This window comes from Pseudophryne corroboree, chromosome 2 (genome assembly GCF_028390025.1).
Source record: "Pseudophryne corroboree isolate aPseCor3 chromosome 2, aPseCor3.hap2, whole genome shotgun sequence".
NCBI classification, from domain to species: domain Eukaryota; kingdom Metazoa; phylum Chordata; class Amphibia; order Anura; family Myobatrachidae; genus Pseudophryne; species Pseudophryne corroboree.
Genome location: NC_086445.1, coordinates 248,576,954 through 248,595,973, shown reverse-complemented (window position 1 = coordinate 248,595,973; position 19,020 = coordinate 248,576,954). Strand labels below are relative to the sequence as shown.

The 19,020-nt window shown below is 43.8% G+C and overlaps 1 protein-coding gene across 7 annotated transcripts in view; it reads left to right on the top strand.

Moving 5' to 3' along the window:
• Positions 1-19,020, top strand: part of SMARCC2 (SWI/SNF related, matrix associated, actin dependent regulator of chromatin subfamily c member 2) — a 209,438-nt gene that overhangs the window by 142,244 nt on the left and 48,174 nt on the right. For 6 of the 7 annotated variants that reach the window (XR_010212139.1, XR_010212175.1, XM_063952635.1 and 3 more), the window contains exons 11-23: positions 4,076-4,200; positions 4,282-4,341; positions 10,534-10,571; positions 11,808-11,938; positions 12,072-12,143; positions 12,626-12,739; positions 12,915-13,068; positions 13,389-13,505; positions 14,329-14,391; positions 14,469-14,727; positions 14,938-15,099; positions 15,982-16,014; positions 16,608-16,672. Coding sequence is in view for 5 of the 7 variants with exons in the window: in XM_063952635.1 (XP_063808705.1) it covers positions 4,076-4,200; positions 4,282-4,341; positions 10,534-10,571; positions 11,808-11,938; positions 12,072-12,143; positions 12,626-12,739; positions 12,915-13,068; positions 13,389-13,505; positions 14,329-14,391; positions 14,469-14,727; positions 14,938-15,099; positions 15,982-16,014; positions 16,608-16,672 (1,393 nt within the window). In the remaining 2 variants the exon portion in view is untranslated. The remainder of the gene's footprint in view (positions 1-4,075; positions 4,201-4,281; positions 4,342-10,533; positions 10,572-11,807; positions 11,939-12,071; positions 12,144-12,625; positions 12,740-12,914; positions 13,069-13,388; positions 13,506-14,328; positions 14,392-14,468; positions 14,728-14,937; positions 15,100-15,981; positions 16,015-16,607; positions 16,673-19,020) is intronic. The other variant, XM_063952633.1, reaches the window with a different exon arrangement.

Genomic DNA, 19,020 nt, shown 5'->3' with positions numbered 1-19,020 from the left:
ATAACATGTACAGAGAGAGTTAGATTTGGGTGGGTTATTTTGTTTCTGTGCAGGGTAAATACTGGCTGCTTAATTTTTACACTGCAATTTAGATTCCAGATTGTACTCACCACACCCAAATCTATCTCTCTCTGCACATGTTATATCTGCCTCACCTGCAGTGCAAATGGTTTTGCCCAACTGCTAACAAAGATCCTGCTGCGATCAACTCAGAATTACCCCCTATATAAGAAACTGCTAATAAATAAAATTATAATTTCACTCATCCATCAGTAATCTTTACGCTGCTCTGTTCAGTATGGCATGTGATGTGTTGACTGCAATGATTGATTCTCTGGCATCCTATCTGGGGGTCAATGGGTGCCATGAGGTGTAGAGGGTGTCATTCTAGGAGCATGCAAAATAGCGGACTTAACTTGTTTGTGGACTGCCTCCTCCCTCCGCCATCTTCTTGTCGTAGTGCAAAACACCTTACTTTTGTTTTTTGTGCTCAGGGTATGGGCACGTTTTCTCTTTGTGCTGTGTGTTTTGTTTTTATTTTATGAACAGGTCAGCCATATGTTTTAACTACGTACAGCTGCAATACTCCTGCATTGCTTACTCACAGTTCTGATGTGAACTCTGCTGGAGGACATGTACTGCAGGAGCACTTCTCTGTGCTCCCCCTTCCACGCCTAACCTTTGGCTCCAGTGCTCCCAGAGGAAAGTGGTGTGATTGAGACACTGGAGTCGATGCCATCTCCACCTGGCTGTTAAGAAATTATGCAAGAAGTTCTATTAATGTAATGATTTTTTTTGTAGCTAGAGAAGCCAGTTTTGGAGAGATTTTTTGTGTCCAAACATTTCTAATTGTACCCTCCCTTATGGGGCATCTTTGTAATGTCCCAATGGTATCCAGTGTGCCCCAGATAGAATGCCAGAGAAAGATTATATTTCTAATGATCCTAAGAGGTCTTTAGTGCACCTACACAGAGACTCATTTTGTCCTGTGTTAGTGTTTATAAGCCCAATTGTATAACACCCATAACAAGACTCAAACAAGAGCGTGAAAACAGAGTGCAACACAGAAAGCGAGCGCACGCATTGTCCCCCAGATAGACAGAGAAATGGATTTAATGGTGAGTACAAAAAAATCCTATTTTATTAGTATATTTTTAAAAATAATGCTTTGAATTTCTCAAAGAGCGGTGAAATATGTAAAATATAAAGAGTGAATAGAAAAAGTATTTAAATAATGTTCAAAACCTGTGGCTGCCGCCTATTATTGTATAAATGGTATAATAAAGACTTACTAGTTCTCTTTATATTTTTGTCTTGCTTTGATTGATATGCTATCAAATGTGCCTTATATTAACAATACAATGTACAATTTTGGGAAATCTATGAATTTCACTCTATTATAATTTGTATCAAAGTAGAGTACTAAAAATAGTTGCAATACAAGTTTAGTTTCTATTAGGCAGTGCATTATGGATACACTTGATTTTTCTCTGAATGAGTCTATACCAGTGGTTCTCAAACTGTGTGCCGTGGCTCCCTGGGGTGCCTCAGGACACTTGCAGGGGTGCCTTGGATTGGTGGTCCAGAACCAATTCAAATTATATATGGTCAGTGTAATAGGCAAAACCAGTACTGGTGGCTTCCCATCATGAAATATATGGACAAACAGAAGTGAATCCTGTCCCTCACCACACAACTGACCCTAAGGATGACATATAAACACTATTTACTTAATTTTATATTTCTTTCTAAAGTTCTCAGTAAGAAACTTTTGGTCTAGGGATGCAGTGAAGAAAAATATGACACTTAATGGCACCGTGATATACCTCAATTCTTCCATCTCACTCAGCTGTATAATTCAACTCTGCGTCATATACATAAATGTGGTCTATAATCGGATTCAGTATAATTATATCAACAGTGGCATCCCGGACGCCAGTATGCCGGCAGCGGGGCGAGCGCAGAACATACATATGCATCGAGTTTAGAATTCTTAAATAAAAAAAAACAACATATATCAATCCACTTATGATCCTTTAACTATGTGTAACTATGAGTGTGATGAAAAAAACTCATCTGCTTTAATCTCAGTGACAGTGTCCTTATTATTATGATATCTGTATGTCACATGGGTGTGGTATTGAAAGTCGACAGTAACTAGGTCGACAATGTCTAGGTCGACCACTAGTGGTCAACAGTAACTAGGTCGACAGGGTCTTTAGGTCGATATGTGCAAGGTCGACAGGTCAAAAGGTCGACATGAGTTTTTAATGTTATTTTGGTGTTGTTTTCTTCGTAGAGTGACCGGGAACCCCAATTAGTGCACCGCGTCCCGTCGCATGGCTCGCTTCGCTCGCCATGCTTCGGGCATGGTGCCTTTGCTTCGCTCGGCACAGATTACCGTTCCAATCGTAGTCCACGTGGATCGTTAAGTATGAAAAGGTTAAAAAAAAGAAAAAAATTGTGAAAAACTCATGTCGACCTTTTGACCTGTCGACCTAGAACATGTCGACCTAAAGACCCTGTCGACCTAGTTACTGTCGACCAATAGTGGTCGACCTAGACATTGTCGACCTAGTTACTGTCGACTTTCAGTCCGGATCCCATGTCACATACGGATCAGACACTGTTTAGTGTAGGTTTTTAAAAAAAAAAATTTAACGATCTGGTTTGCGGTCTCTTGAAGAGTGTGTGAAAGGAACACACTATAAGATTTATAATGCCTCTATCTAATGCCGTTTATCCACCATAAACCAGACCTATCAAATGCCAGATCCTCCTATTCTGCCACATTCATATTGGATAATATTTTCAAAATGATATTATAATAAAAACCATGCTTCAGTAGACATGAAATGTTAAGGAGTTTCCAAAACACATCATTGGCTACCTCCTTTATTACAGATGTTACTGATACAAGCAATCTAATATATGCTGCAACGGGAGGAGAAACCGCACTGAAGCCGCTAGTCCCTGCTCACGTAGACCCACCTTACCTATCCCCGTAATGTCCGGCTGCAGTCTCTGGGTCCCCTGGAGACTTGCTTGCGGAGTGCGTCCCAGCGCTGCTGAAATCACCAGACCGCTTACTGGTGTCGGAGCGCCGGGTAGGGGTTTGTAGGAGCAGCAGCGCTGGCGTCCGTTGGACAGCCTAGCGCTGCTACTCTGAAGGAATATAAGTAAAAATCAAACAAATCCTAAAATAAAGATTGGGGCTGCTTAAAAGCAGCCCCCCCTGTCTAATGGTGTATTTGGCTCCTGCTAGTACCAGAGCAAAACTGAAGACCCTTGGCTAGTGGGCAGGGTATAGGGAGAGGATCAAAGCATTCTGGGAAGTCAAAGCTTTAACTATGTCTGGTGCCTGGTTCCTCTCCACGACCTACACCCCAATTGGAAACTGTAGACCCTAAAGGAGAACTCATGTGTATCCATAATGCACTGCCTAATAGAAACTAAACTGTTACATTGTATTGTGACTATTTTTAGTATTTTACTTTGATACAAAGTGTAACAGTGAACTAGATTTCACAAAATAGTTCATTTTATTATTAAAAAAGGCAGATTTGATAGCATATCAGTCACAGTTAGACAAAAATAAAGACAATAGTTATTCACTGCCTTTTGAGAGACTGAATACATTATTTAAAAAAATATACTAATAAAGATTATATTTTTAATGATAGTAAGAGCTCTTCAGTGCACCTATACAGAGACTCGTTTTTTCTTGTGTTAGTGTTTATGGTCCCAGTGGAGTAGTGGGTAGCACCTCATGAGAAAATAAATAGGGATATACAATTTTTTCTTTGCTATTATATATGAGATTAATTCAGAATATTATACTCACTAGTGCAGGATAATTTGTTTTATTGAATTTCTTTGGCCTTATTAAAGTCTAAACTGCTTTGCATTATGGGAAGAGGCAGCCTACAAACAAAGTAAGTGTGCTATTGTGTATGCACCTTGAACAGTGACCTTTCATCCCATGGTATCCAGTGTGCCCCAGATGGGCTATGATATAACAATGAGTACCAAAATCCTATTATTTTTTTTTAATCCATGAAATGTTACTCTTTAGGCCAACTACTCCTTATAGTAAATCGAAGAGGGGCCACCGGGAGGAAGAACAAGAGGATCTGACAAAGGACATGGATGAACCATCACCTGTGCCTAATGTAGAAGAAGTTACACTACCCAAAACAGGTAACTGCATCTTTTTCAGACCAAAGTGTAATATGTTTGTATTGTACATTCATGTCATTGGGTGTTTCTCTCCTATCCTAGTTAACACCAAGAAAGATTCTGAATCGGCCCCAGTGAAAGGAGGCACTGTCACTGATCTGGGTGAGTGATCCGTGTGATTTTGTCATTGTAAGTGTTTTTGCTATGGCATAAGTGAGACCCCCTGTAGCGTATGCACATGATTTAGCTTTTTTCTATCTGTCTATCTATCTATCATTGAGGACATATGGGAGACCGGCAGACGGGATGCCCATCATCTGGAATCCCGGGTGCGAGGCAACAAGTCCCTTTGTGGGCTCACTGTGCTCTCATGCTTAGGGCCCGGTGGCTACTGGCGTTAGCCCACCACCAGAATGGGAATACGAGGTTGTACAGTATTGCGACCGCCGGCATTTCACCTGTTGCCGGGATTCCTGCGTCTGTATCCAACAGCCAGTGTTTCTCTTATGTCCTAGAGGATGCTGGGGTCCACATTAGTACCATGGGGTATAGACGGATCCACTAGGTGCCATTGGCACTTTAAGAGTTTAACAGTGTAAGCTGGCTCCTCCCTCTTTGCCCCTCCTACCAGACTCAGTTTAGAAAATGTGCCCGACGGAGCCGGTCACAGCTAGGGGAGCTCTATAGGAGTTTTTCTAGTTTTCTTATTTTTCTTAGAGCACAGGGAGGCTGCTGGCAATGGTCTCCCTGCTTCGTGGGACTTAGGGGGGGAGTAGTGACCAACCCTGAGAGGTTAATGGCCACTATCTCCGCTGACAGGACACTGAGCTTCTGAGGGTGATCATCGTTAGCCGCCCGAGGCAACCGCTCACATCTCGCAGCATGCCTCCACCCCCTATCAGAGCCAGAAGATCGAGGTGGTGAGAGAGGACGCCGGGGAGCCGGTGAGAATGGCAGCATCAGGGTGGGAGTGCAGCGTTTAGGCTGCGCTCCGGAAGGCTCAGTGGTACAGATGTGCGGCACTGTGAGGGGCGCCCTGGGCCAGGGCAATACCCTTACACTGGTCACCGTTGCTTTCAGGGGCCCTGTCTACTGCCAGCAATCAATTCCTCAGGCCAGTCTAAAGAGTTCAAAGTGCGGGAAGACGCGCCATTGTTGGGGGCGGAGATTCTCAGCGGATCCAGCAGCTTACCAGCGCCATTTTCTCCCTGCAGATCATCGCACTGCTGTGCTGACAGGGAGCGCTGACCCTCCACATAAATCCAGCTATACTGTAAGGTACAGGGGATTATAGAAGGGAGGGAGAGTGTTTATTCACTGTTGCAACTGTGTAGTCTGAAATGGTGCACAGTCAGCGCCGGGCTTGTGTTCTATACTGTCTCCTGGGGCGCTGTGTGGGTGCTGGCTCCTTTACTTCTGTGTTTCTCTGAAGGTACTTGGGGGAAACTGTGTCTGACATTTCCTGTATGTACATATATCCCACCTTACCATGTCCAGGGACTCTGTGTCTGGTACTGCTGAATATGTATCTTCTCCAGACACTCAAGAATGTAATATTATGTCTCAGTTTTCTGACTTCGGACCGTTGTGGGTGGCTTCAATAATGGAATATATCCCAGATTTCATCTGGGATAGCTCATAACGGGGCTACAACGCAGGTTTGAGACACTCTGTAGAGGTTTTGTCTGGTTCTGTTCCACTGCTTCATCAAGATCCCCTGGTATATGCCCAACAGCGTACTCTTGCCCAATTATGCAAGTCGACACGGATACCGACTTTGATACTGAAGGCAGTGGGGATATGCGGCGGGATGAGACATCCCTTGCCTGCGGGTTCAGCTCCTGATGGAGACCATTGGGGATGTGTTACACATTACTAGAAATATCCGGGGAACTCCTTGAGACGAAATTCCAGATCCCTAATAGGGCTCTCACGGCCTTCTCTTTCCCTAAAAAAAAAAAAAAAAAAAAAAAGGGAGTGAACTTCCCTATAGTAGACGCTTCTGTAGTGGGCTGTCTAGAACGGGTGCTTTTACCTGTCCCTGGGTCTGTCACTCTGTTAGGCCTGGCGGATTGCAAGATTGAGACAAAAATCCATATACACTGCTTCAGGCATGGTGTTACGGCCCACGGTTGCCTGTGCATAGTTTTCTTAAGCCATAGTAAGGTGGTCAGGTACATTACTAAAGGTTTATATTCTCTGGATAGAAGTGACATTGAATTGTTTCTCCGTCACATACAGGTTTCTGCTGGTTTCATGGTGGAGGCCTTGAAGGACCTGGGTTTCATTCAGGTCTGGATGTCATCAGGACTCGACCCCTGGGTAAAAGATATGGTGTCTCAGGGGTACAGTATGGAGTTTTCAAGAACTCCCACCTCACTGATTTTTCGAACAGGCTTACCAGCTCTGCTGACAGAAAGGGCTATCCTGCAGGAAGCCATTCAATAATGGGAAACAGTAACTGTCATTGTTACAGTTCCAACTCATCTGAAAAGCAAGGGTTACTATTCCTACCTCTTTGTGGTCAGACCTAATTTGAACCTGAAGTCGTTAAACCCTTCTTAGAGGGGATTCAAGTTCAACAGGTAGTCTCTGTGAGCAATCTCAGGTCGGAAGGGGGGGGGGGGGGGGGATTCCTGGCATCCCTGGCTATCAAGGATGCTTACATCCATGTTCCGCTTACCACAACACCAGGCTTCTCTCAGATTGCGATGTTGGGTTTTCACTTTCAGTTCCAGACACTGTCGTTCGGCCTCTCCGCGACACTGAGGGTGTTCCCCAAAGGGATGGCAGAGCTGTTGCTACTCCTCCGCAGGCATGGAGTGAACATTATTCCATATCTGGATGATCTGCTGTTATGGAAATCCTCCAGGGAGTGGTCGTTACGGTACATTGCTCTCACAACTTGACTGCTTGTGGATCATGGATGGATCATAAATTTTCCAAAGTCACGTTTGGAGCCGTCTAGTTGATTGTCTTTCCTGGGAATGATCCTCGACACGGAAGTGCAGAGGGTGTTTCTACCGGCGGAGAAAGCGTTGGTGATACAATCAATGACCTGGGATGTCTAGAAGCCTGCCCGTGTATTGGTTCATCAGTGCATTCGCCTTCTGAGGAAGATGGTTACCTCCTACGAGGCTCTACAGTACGGGAGGTTTCATGCTCGGTCCTTCCAACTGGATCTCCTGGACAAGTGGTCAGGATCCCATCTACATATGCACCAGAGAATACGTCTGTCGCCAAAGGCCAGGATTTCACTCCTCTGGTGCCTGCAAATGCCTCACCTCCTGGTGGGCCGCAGGTTCGGGGTTCAGCACTGGATCCTTCTAACCACGGATGCAAGCCTCAGGGGTTGGGGCGCAGTCACTCAAGGGGAAACCTTCCAAGGAAGGTGGTCAAGTCTGGAATCCATTATTCTAATAAACATTTTGGAACTAAGAACCGTATACAACGGTCTTCTCCAAGCGGCACATCTTCTGCGAAATCAGGCCATTCAAGTACAGTCGGACAATGTAACGATGATGGCCTACATAACCCGACTGGGAAGAACAAAGAGCAGAGCTGCTATGTCAGAGATAACAAAAATCCTTCTCTGGGCAGAAAAGCTCGCAGGGGCGTTCTCAACAATCTTCCTTCCAGGAATGGACAACTGGGAAGCGGACTTCCTCAGCAGGCACGATCTCCATTCAGGAGAATGGGACCAGTCGTTGGGGCGTGCCTCAAAGAGACATGATGGCCTCTTGTCTCAACAAGATACTTCGGAGGTACTGTTCCAGGTCGAGAGACCCACAAGCAGTTGCGGCGGATGCTCGGGTAACTCCGTGGGTGTTCAAGCCAGGGTATATGTTCCCTCTACTTCCACTCATTACAAGAATTCTAAAACTCATAAAGAGAACAATGGTTCAGGTAATTCTCATTGCTCCGGACTGGCCAATGAGAGCTTGGTACGCGGATCTTCTGGACTTACTGCTGGAGGATCCGAGGCCTCTTCCTCTTCGCGGGGGCCTTCTGCAACAGGGGCCGTTCGCTTATCAGGACTTACCGCGGCTACATTTGACGGCATGGAGGTTGAACGCCAGTTATAAGCCCAGAAGGGTATTCGAGCGTAGTTCGTCCTAACCTGATACAGGCTAGGAAGGGAGTATCGGCTAAACATTGGCATCGCATTTGGAAAAAATATGGGTCTTGGTGTGAATCCAAGAAGTTTCCTATGGTGGAGTTTCAACTTGGACAGTTTCTCCTCTTCCTGCAAGCAGGTGTGGATATGGGCCTGCGTTTAAGATCCATAAAGGTCCAGATTTGGGCTTTATCCATTTTCTTCCAGAAACAATTGGCTGCCCTTTCCTGAGCTTCAGACTTTCTTGAAAGGGGTTCTGCACATCCAGCCTCCCTTTGTGGTGCCGACGGCACCCTGGGATCTTAACGTGGTGTTGCATTTCCTGCAATCAGATTGGTTTGAGCCTTTACATAAGGCTGAGGTCATGTATCTCACATGGAAGGCTGTCTCATTGTTGGCCTTAGCTTCTGCTCGACGTGTGTAGGAATTGGGGGCTTTGTCCTGTAAAAGCCCCTACTTACTCTTCCATGAAGATAGAGCTGAGCTCGGGACGCGTCAGTAGTTCCTTCCAAAGGTTGTGTCGGCTTTTCATATCAACCAACCTATTGTGGTGCCAATAGCTACTGACTCAATTACATCAAAGTCCTTGGATGTTGTGAGGGTTTTGAGGATCTATGTGAAGAGGACTGCTCGTCACAGGAAATCGGACTCTCTGTTTGTCCTTTTATGTTCCCAAGAAAATTGGGTGTCCTGCTTCTAAGCAGACGATTTCTCGCTGGATAAGGTTCACTGTTCAGCATGCATATTCTACGGCTGGATTGCCGTGTCCAAGATCTGTTAAGACCCACTCTATTCGTAAGGTGGGTTCTTCCTGGGCGGCTGCCCGGGGGGTCTCGGCTTTACAACTTTGCTGAGCGGCTACTTGGTCAGTGTCGAACACGTTTGCTAAGTTCTACAAGTTCGATACTTTGGCCTCCTGGGGACCTAAAGTTTGGTCAATCAGTTCTGCAGGAGCCTCCGCGCTCTCCCTCCCGTTCTGGGAGCTTTGGTACATCCCCATGGTACTAATGTGGACCCCAGCATCCTCTAGGACGTAAGAGAAAATAGGATTTTAATTACATACCGGTAAATCCTTTTTTTGTAGTCCGTAGAAAATGCTGGCCGCCCACCCAGCGCGCCTTTGTCCTGCAAAGGTTACTTGGTTCAGTACTGCTTTGTTCTTGGTTAAGTACTGTGTTGTTACTTGGTTAAAGTAATGTTCAGCTGTTGCTGTGTTCAAGCTAGTTAGCTTGGTTTGCCTTGTTTGTGTGAGCTGGTGTGAATCTCGCCACTATCTGTGTAATATCCTTCTCTCGAAGTTGTCCGTCTCCTCGGGCACAGTTTCTAGACTGAGTCTGGTAGGAGGGGCATAGAGGGAGGAGCCAGCCCACACTGTTAAACTCTTAAAGTGCCAATGGCTCCTAGTGGACCCGTCTATACCCCATGGTACTAATGTGGACTCCAGCATCCTCTACGGACTACGAGAAAAATATTTACCGGTAGGTAATTAAAATCCTATTATTACTTGCATCCTATATTTATAAAAATAAATATAGATAGATAGAGAGATATAAAATAAAGATGCACCAAATAAGAGTAAGTAGTAAATAAATTACAGGCCAGTACAGATGTTTCTGGCATGTATTACTGAAGTGGAGAGTGCACATAATTTATATCCACCAGGTTATATCTATATCACATTGTTTGTCAGAGTCTTAAGGTGGGTACACACTAGACGATATCGCTCTGTGAACTATATAGTCTAGTGTTTTCCCTACCCTCCCAGGTGGCCGAACTAGTGCATACACACTAGATAATATCGTCCTGTGACATCATGCCGCGGCCGGCCCATACATGCAGTTTTAGACAATTTGTCCAAATTGAGCAGCATCCACAGCCGACCGCGGGGCATGATAGCGATGTGTGGGACTGAGCATATTTCATTGTTCGAAGCATACACACTGGGGGATATTTCAAATGATATCGCTCAGAATGTTGAAAATGAGCGATATTATCTAAATATCGCCTAATGTATATGCACCTTTAGTTTGGGCATTTATCTTCCTATTACTGCAGGCAGATTATGCTCACACCTCCATAGGTTGCGGCAGACTGTTCCTTCTGCAGTTAACGCGCTGAAGCTGCTGGGATATAATTTGCCTCTTGGAGTGGTGCGATGGGGTTTCTTATTTCCTCTTTTTTTATTATTATTATTATTATTATTATTATTAATATATATATTTTTTTTTTTTTAACAGATGAACAAGAAGATGAGAGCATGGAAGCTGTGACAAAGGTATGGTAGGAAATACATTGCCTTTCTTTTGGGACTAGAATAGTCTGCTTTTGGTTGTTCCCATTTTGTACAGCTATAAAATATAATTTCGACCAGGGGCGTCGGAATGGGGGAGCAAGGGGGCAGCTCATTCCCCTTCCCCCACCCCCAAACATGAGAGAGTCTCCAACACTGGAGGAGCAGAAAGCGGCGGGTGGTCGGGTAAAATACCACTGCTGCACTCAGAGCTGCCACGACCATTACGCCCATGAGGAAGGACTCCTCCGCTGGGACTCAGCAGGGCCGCTGTACGGTTGCTGGGTGGGCGGGCACATGGTGTGGGGGCCGGGGGAGATCACTGTAGGAAGCTGGCTAACATATTGCTGCCTTCAAGTGGACACCAGTGCTGATGGGGAGTTGGGAGTGGGTGCCGGCACAGTAACGCATTGTGCCCATGACCTTTAGCCCCGCCCCCCAGGATGGCAGGACAGCAGAGAATAAAGAGGCTACTCTGTATTAAAGTGTTGGAGCCCACAACTAGCCACCTGGCTGACCTGTGCTCCTCCTCCCCTCTGTGCTTCGTTTATGCCTGGGCATTTCCGCCCCTACTCTGCTCCCTTTACGTCACACACGCAAAAGATGCACAGCTACAGATGTTTTTTTTAGTGTCATGTATGGGACATTTCATGCAATGGCTCTTGCAGACATGACACAATTATACCGCGACGAGAGTCAGTCTGAGCACAACATACTACAGGTTGAGTATCCCTTATCCAAAATGCTTGGGACCAGAGGAATTTTGGATATCGGATTTTTCTGTATTTTGGAATAATTGCATACCATAACGAGATATTATGGTGATGGGACCTAAATCTAAGCACAGAATGCATTTATGTTTCATATACACCTTATACACACAGCCTGAAGGTCATTTTAGCCAATATTTTTTATAACTTTGTGCATTAAACAAAGTGTGTGTACATTCACAGAATTCATTCATGTGTCATATACACCTTATACACACAGTCTGAAGTTCATTTAATACAATATTTTTAATAACTTTGAGTATTAAACAAAGTTTGTGTACACTGAGCCATCAAAAAACAAAGGTTTCACTATCTCAGTCTCACTCAAAAAAGTCCGTATTTCGGAATATTCCGTATTTCGGAATATTTGGATATGGGATACTCAACCTGTATATAGTACTATACAGTGAAAGCTAACCGGTAACTGGAAACCTTCCTTGTCTTTTCTTAGGAAGAAGATGAAAATTCTTCAGTGATAAAAAGTGAACAAGTGAAGACCTCTGATCTTCATGAAGACAATGTAACTGAGCAAACACATCACATTATCATCCCCAGTTATGCAGCATGGTTTGACTATAATAGGTACAAAATAAACTCCTTTTTCTTAAATTGAATCCCACAAAGACTTCTTTCATGATTCCTTAAGATGTCCAGAACACTGTCTCAAGTTCTGCATGTCATACGTGTCCCTCCTCCTTGTACTGTTCCCTTGCAGTGTACATGCCATTGAACGTCGAGCACTGCCAGAGTTCTTTAACGGCAAGAACAAGTCAAAAACGCCAGAGATGTGAGTATACCACTGTCTTTTTTTTATGCTGGGTCCAAGGAGTGGCTCACACCTAATACAACTTTCCTTTTGCCAGTTTGTTTATAGTAGATCTCATAAATGGAATGACTACTGTCAAAATGTCTTATTGAATGCATTTTCATAGCAATACAGTACTTCTCAAACTTTTAAACCTGTTGATGTTGGATAAGTAACATATCCGTTGGACACGGGTGATATTTTTTTTTTTTTTTTGTGGAGGAAGACTTTTCCTTGGAATCCTACAAAGGCCAGGTGTAGTTACTTTACTGAGCATTAGCTCTGAAAATCAGTTGGTTACTATGTGCCTTGTACCGAACAGGTTTATAATTGATATCCCTGCCATTATCAGCCTCCATTTATCTACATTGACTTAGTCATATGAATATGCACGCCTGTTATACAGACACAGGCCAATAATGATATATTCCCAAAATGTGGCTATTCTGTTTTCTTTTATTTAGCTACTTGGCGTATCGAAACTTCATGATTGACACCTATCGACTCAACCCTCAGGAATACCTCACTTCCACAGCATGCCGACGCAACTTGGCAGGGGATGTCTGTGCTATCATGAGGTGCGGGTGACAGGGGAACTGCAGCTGAAAGGACTAAAAGGCAATGACCGAAAGGCGATTGCTGATATAATGTGTAAAAACATTGACTTACTCTTGGTAGAACAGTTTCTAAGAGCTTTCTGTTTCACGAGGAATGTTTGGTTGTCCAAGCTATATCATTTTATGCCTACTGCAGGGTTCATGCCTTCTTAGAACAGTGGGGTCTGATTAACTATCAGGTGGATGCTGAGAGTCGCCCTACACCAATGGGACCACCTCCCACTTCACATTTTCATGTCTTAGCTGATACACCATCAGGATTGGTACCACTGCAGCCCAAAACACCTCAGGTAGCCTCTACGTGTTACATCACATTCACTTGCAGCATTATCATGGAAAGAATAATTTTTTTTTTTTTTTTGGGGGGGTGTTCTCATTCACTACTAATTTGTTTTCTGTTATGTTTTTTTGTTTTAATTAAATTATACATGTAAATATAAAAAGCTATATGGATTTTACTACTTATCCTGGTACTTCCATTGGTTTGCTGGTGGTCTGTGTCACCATTGCATTATTCCCCCCCCCCCCTTCTGTATTACTGTCTTCATTGTCCATCTCTACTTAACCTCACTTCATTTCCTATTGTTGGCCTTCTCTTCTCCCTGTGCAGACCTCTGCCTCACAACAGATGCTAAATTTCCCTGATAAAAGTAAAGAGAAACCAAGTGACCTGCAGAACTTTGGCCTGAGGACTGATATGTACAGCAAGAAGAACACAACCTCCAAGGTTAGACTTCCATGGTGCTCCGTGGCAAAATTGTAGACCATATAAAGCCCATAATTCTTTGTTCAGTGAAGTTTTCAAATTTCTTGTTTTGTTCGTGACGGCTTTAGTTTTATGTAAAACAGCATAATAATAATATCTTAGCAGTTCTTCCCTTACTTTTGTAAGCATACGCCATAACTTTAGCCTTATAAGTGTACTCTAATTTGTGTTCCACATTATAGATACAGGGTAAGGCAAAAACACCTTGTATATTTAAAGGCTAGCAAAAAAGGCTTGGTAAATGCTATTCAAAATGTTAGTATATAATCTAAAAGTGCATGGAATACAGTTTAGTAGAAATTGCTTTTGAATATGATATCGTCATTTTTTGGCGTATAGCAGCCTTCAGGTTCATTAATGGTTCTTGGCTGATGTTTATAGACCTCAGCTTTCAGATGGCCCTCTTGGATGTGTAGAGGCCTTTCATGAATCCGATGAGGATTGTTTTCCGCTAGGTTTTAAAAATTCTGCTTGTTAATGTAGCTAGACAAAGGAAAGTGAGCATCGTCAAGACATTGCAGCCGGAAATGACCCGCCAAGTGACTCAAAACTTCAGAAATTGACTACAAATTTGTATCACAAATGAAGGCTACCATCTGGACAATATCATATTCAAAACTAATTGAACATAACTGTATTCCATGCACTTTCAGATTATGTACTAAAATTTGGAACAGCATTTACCATGCCTTTAAAATCTGAGAGGTTTTTTTTTTTAACTCAACCTGTACAACTGTAGGTGTCATTAACGTGTATACTGTCTGATTTCTGTGTTTTATCATAGAGTAAATCTGCTGCAAGCGCAACACGGGAATGGACAGAACAGGAGACTCTACTACTGCTTGAGGTATGTATGGGATATATGGGAAAATAGTACTATTGCAAATTATGCTAGTTGTATCTAATTCCATGTATCCATATCAGGCACTTGAAATGTATAAAGATGACTGGAACAAGGTCTCTGAACATGTTGGTAGTCGTACTCAAGATGAATGTATCTTGCACTTCCTGCGGCTTCCCATTGAGGATCCCTATTTAGAAGACTCTGAAGCCTCCCTTGGCCCTCTTGCCTACCAACCTATACCGTTTAGCCAATCCGGCAACCCTGTAATGAGCACTGTAGCATTTCTGGCGTCTGTGGTGGACCCTCGTGTAGCCTCTGCTGCAGCGAAGTCAGCTCTTGGTACGTTTTTCCTAGTAACTAATTTTGAAGATTGTGACCAGACACTGTGGACATAGTAGCATGGGAAATTCATTATTGCTTTGGAACAGACCTTATTGTTGACCTTAAATGGGTTAGTTTTTTGAAGGTTACACATCCTTGACCAGCATATGCAGACTTTTTCTATATGTTCCTCATACAAGTGTTTAGCTTTCTTATCACTCATAATAGATGAATTTTCCAAGATGAAGGAGGAAGTTCCCACAGCGTTAGTAGAAGCTCATGTCCGCAAGGTGGAAGACGCTGCCAAAATGACGGGTAAAGCTGACCCCAGCTATGGGCTTGAGAGCAGTGGTATAGCTGGCACTACCTATGAAGAGAACGAGCGGATAGGTGAGCTTTTGACATAAAACATTGTGTGCAGTTTAATCAGCCCACTCTCTGTCCATAATCATTTCTCACTGCCTGCTCTGAATGCATGAAAATAATTATAGTATGTGTGTCTAAACAGAAATTTGCACGTTTAAAAAGGAAGGGGATGTCCTGAATAGCCCAGGACGTAGGCAGTAGATTGCTGACCTCACTACTGATATCCGTATTGAACCTCGACTAGGAATATATATATATAAAATGACAAGCAACTGGATTTACATAGAAACAATAATGAGGAAGCTATTATTTTGTATAGTGTCCTGGATAAGGATAGTGGCAAAACGAGTTGTTTGTGTCTGTGGCACGGCACTGGCAATCTCAAGGATCAGTGTCTCTCTTTATTTTCTTTTGTTCCGCATTGTTACCTGTAGTGTATAGCATCTATAATGTTTTGGAAGTACCCAACTCTGCTTGTTGTGCCTGTAATAGTATGCTGGGGTTTGTAGTTTCAAAACTGCTACAGAACCAGCCCGTGCATAAGCATGATGTATACTTTTGTCTCTATTTGATACCTGTACCAATTAACGTAAATGACTATATACAGATGGAGCCATGCTCATCTATCCCTTTAATAGGATTAATTGAGCCAGGGCAGTCGGACTTAATCCCCTGCTGTATTGTTCTCCCTGTATTGTATTGCAGCTGAGAACAATAGATGAAAGGCTTATGCTAATAAGCCATGGTGCACCTAGGTGCAGCAGAGAAGGCAAGATGTGTGAGGCTCCATCTATAAAAGCAATAACTTAAATTGGATGGATTTGTAGGTTCTCATTATTTATTTCACTGGTCAGCGGAGGTGGAGTATTATCAATTTTTCTTTGTGTTTATTAATATCTTCTACAGATTGTCCCAAAAGGAACACCCATGAAACCCATGGTAGGGAATACTCAACTGTTTCCTCTATTACACCCAAAAAACCTTCACAAAAGAAATGTTAGAGATGAATCTGGCCACACACAGACTGATCAGACAAGATTCAGATATTCTGTCCTGGAGCCAGGCTGCAGCTCTGTAGCAGTTTGATAGTGTGGTCAGAATGTGACTGTAATCTGCCTTTATATGCAGTCGTCATCTGACCACTCTAATCAACTGCAATAGAGCAAATCTGATTTGGCTTTCTCCACCATTTCCGATAATGATCCTATTGACCGTTATAGCTCCAACACTTGTTTAACAACTCTACAGCATAAATATGGAAAATCACTGTATAAGCAAAATCCTTGTAGGTAAGCACTTTACACGTCATAACTCTTTCTGTGTATGATTCATTTAGGGCAAGTTGACTTTGCGTCTTTCAATTAAATAGAACCCTAAAATTAAAAGTAATAACATGGGCAAAAGTATAACAAAGTGTCAAGTGCATGGCTGTCCCTTAAATAGCTCTCATGGGGTAGTGGATAATTTTTACAGAAGTGTTTGGTAATATACACTGATTCAAAGCAATGATCGTATGAACGCTTCATTTCCAGAGGAAAATAATACAGAGGAGCCCCCTTTGGAAGCACAGACCACAGAAGAAAAAAAAGAACCAAAGGTAAAACACGCACTGTACATATGAATTGAATTACTCTGTATTCCAGGTTTAAAGGCACACTATCTTTTTTTTTGTGAGATACATATGTAGTACCCAGTGGAGAGCTTGCACCCAATGAGCTCTCCACTGTGGCCCAGCCTCTACCACCGGCTGGTTCGAACACCATCTGGAGCAGCCCAGGTAGCTGCTATCATCCACCCACCTGTCATCTAGAGGTCACAGCTGTTTTCACTCCCACATCCACAGTAATTGAGCCTGTGGTTCCAGCAAGTTTGATGCTTTCTACAGTCCCCTGTGACTCCTGCAGCTTGCTCTCTTCTGCAATTGGGCACCCAAATTTGCACCCACAACTCCAAACCTCGCTCCCCGTTGCTTGCAGCAGGCACAAGTGGCTTGGCCAATCTGCTATATTTCCCTGCTCTGGTTGACCTACTTTAATAACGAGCCCATTGACCTTCAGTGTGCCAACCCTTGCACCCAATACCAGAAGGGGATGAAGCCAAATCACCGTAATTCTTCTCTGCTCTACCTAAAATGGTCCAGGACATCCAGGAAACCATGAATGTCTAATACACCACCCAACATGTTTGCTAAACTTTCCATGACTGTCCTCCATTTATGCCCTTGCACTAACATGACTGTGGACCTGGCCTTGTCCTCCAACTCTAGGCCTCCTCCGATCTGAAAGGACTAGTCCCTGATACCTTCGCTGTTAATCCAGCCCCAGGGTATTTAGACTTCAGAAGACCACACTATGTCTAAGGTCTCTTACCACCTCCTCACTTTAGAATTTAAGCTCTCACAGGCAGGGTTCCCTCTGTATTACAGTTCATGTTTGTCCTTTCTCCCTGTCTTTCTTATGTCTTATAATGAATTGGATCTGTGCTTTTTCTTCAGATAGCCTACTTTTATCTTATTTTGCCTAATTGTTATGTTCATGTCTATCCTCCATGTCTTAGGCGGAATTCTTCTCTCTGCCATGTAATTTGGTTGAAATTGCATGCATGCATTTTTTCTTCTACGTGTTTGTTGACATTATATCATCTCGTATGTCCTTGTGTTATCTACCTTACTGTAATGCTTTAATTGTTGCTCTGTACTTGGTTTATCGTTTGCGGTTCTGTATTGTACTCATGCTTTGTCTTTCTGATATGTTTACTCCTTGTATGGTACTGTGAACACTTTATGGCACCTTATTAATAAAAGGTAATAGTTTTCATTACACAATGAAGTTACTTCTATAAATTTGCTTGCAGTTTCTTGTTTAGTGGAATACCGTAGTCTCGCTCTGCATTCCCTAAACCTTTTTCTCTGACGTCCTAGTGGATGCTGGGGACTCCGTCAGGACCATGGGGAATAGCGGCTCCGCAGGAGACAGGGCACAAAATTTAAAAGTTTGACCACTAGGTGGTGTGTACTGGCTCCTCCCCCTATGACCCTCCTCCAAGCCTCAGTTAGGTTTTTGTGCCCGTCCGAGCAGGGTGCAATCTAGGTGGCTCTCATAAAGAGCTGCTTAGAGTAAAAGTTTTGATAGTTTTATTATTTTCAGTGAGTCCTGCTGGCAACAGGCTCACTGCAACAAGGGACCTAGGGGAGAAGAAGTGAACTCACCTGCGTGCAGGATGGATTTGCTTCTTAGGCTACTGGACACTAGCTCCAGAGGGACGATCACAGGTACAGCCTGGATGGGTCACCGGAGCCGCGCCGCCGACCCCCTTGCAGATGCCGAAGTAAGAAGAGGTCCAGAAACCGGCGGCTGAAGGCTTTTCAGTCTTCATGAGGTAGCGCACAGCACTGCAGCTGTGCGCCATTGCGCTCAGGCACACTTCACACCGGCGGTCACTGAGGGTGCAGGGCGCTGGGGGGGGCGCCCTGGGCAGCAATGTTAATACCTTTCTGGCTAAAAAGAATACATCACATATAGTCCATGAGGCTATATGGATGTATTTCACCCCTGCCAGGTCTCAGAAAAACCGGGAGAAGAGCCCGCCGGAATAGGGGGCGGGGCCTATCTCCTCAGCACACAGCGCCATTTTCCTACACAGCTCCGCTGCTAGGAAGGCTCCCAGGCTCTCCCCTGCACTGCACTACAGAAACAGGGTAAAAAACAGAGAGGGGGGGCCTTTTTTGGCGATATTATATATATTTAAGCAGCTATAAGGAAACAACACTTATATAAGGTTGTTCCTATATAATTATAGCGCTTTGGTGTGTGCTGGCAAACTCTCCCTCTGTCTCCCCAAAGGGCTAGTGGGGTCCTGTCTTCTATCAGAGCATTCCCTGTGTGTCTGCTGTGTGTCGGTACGTGTGTGTCGACATGTATGAGGACGATGTTGGTGTGGAGGCGG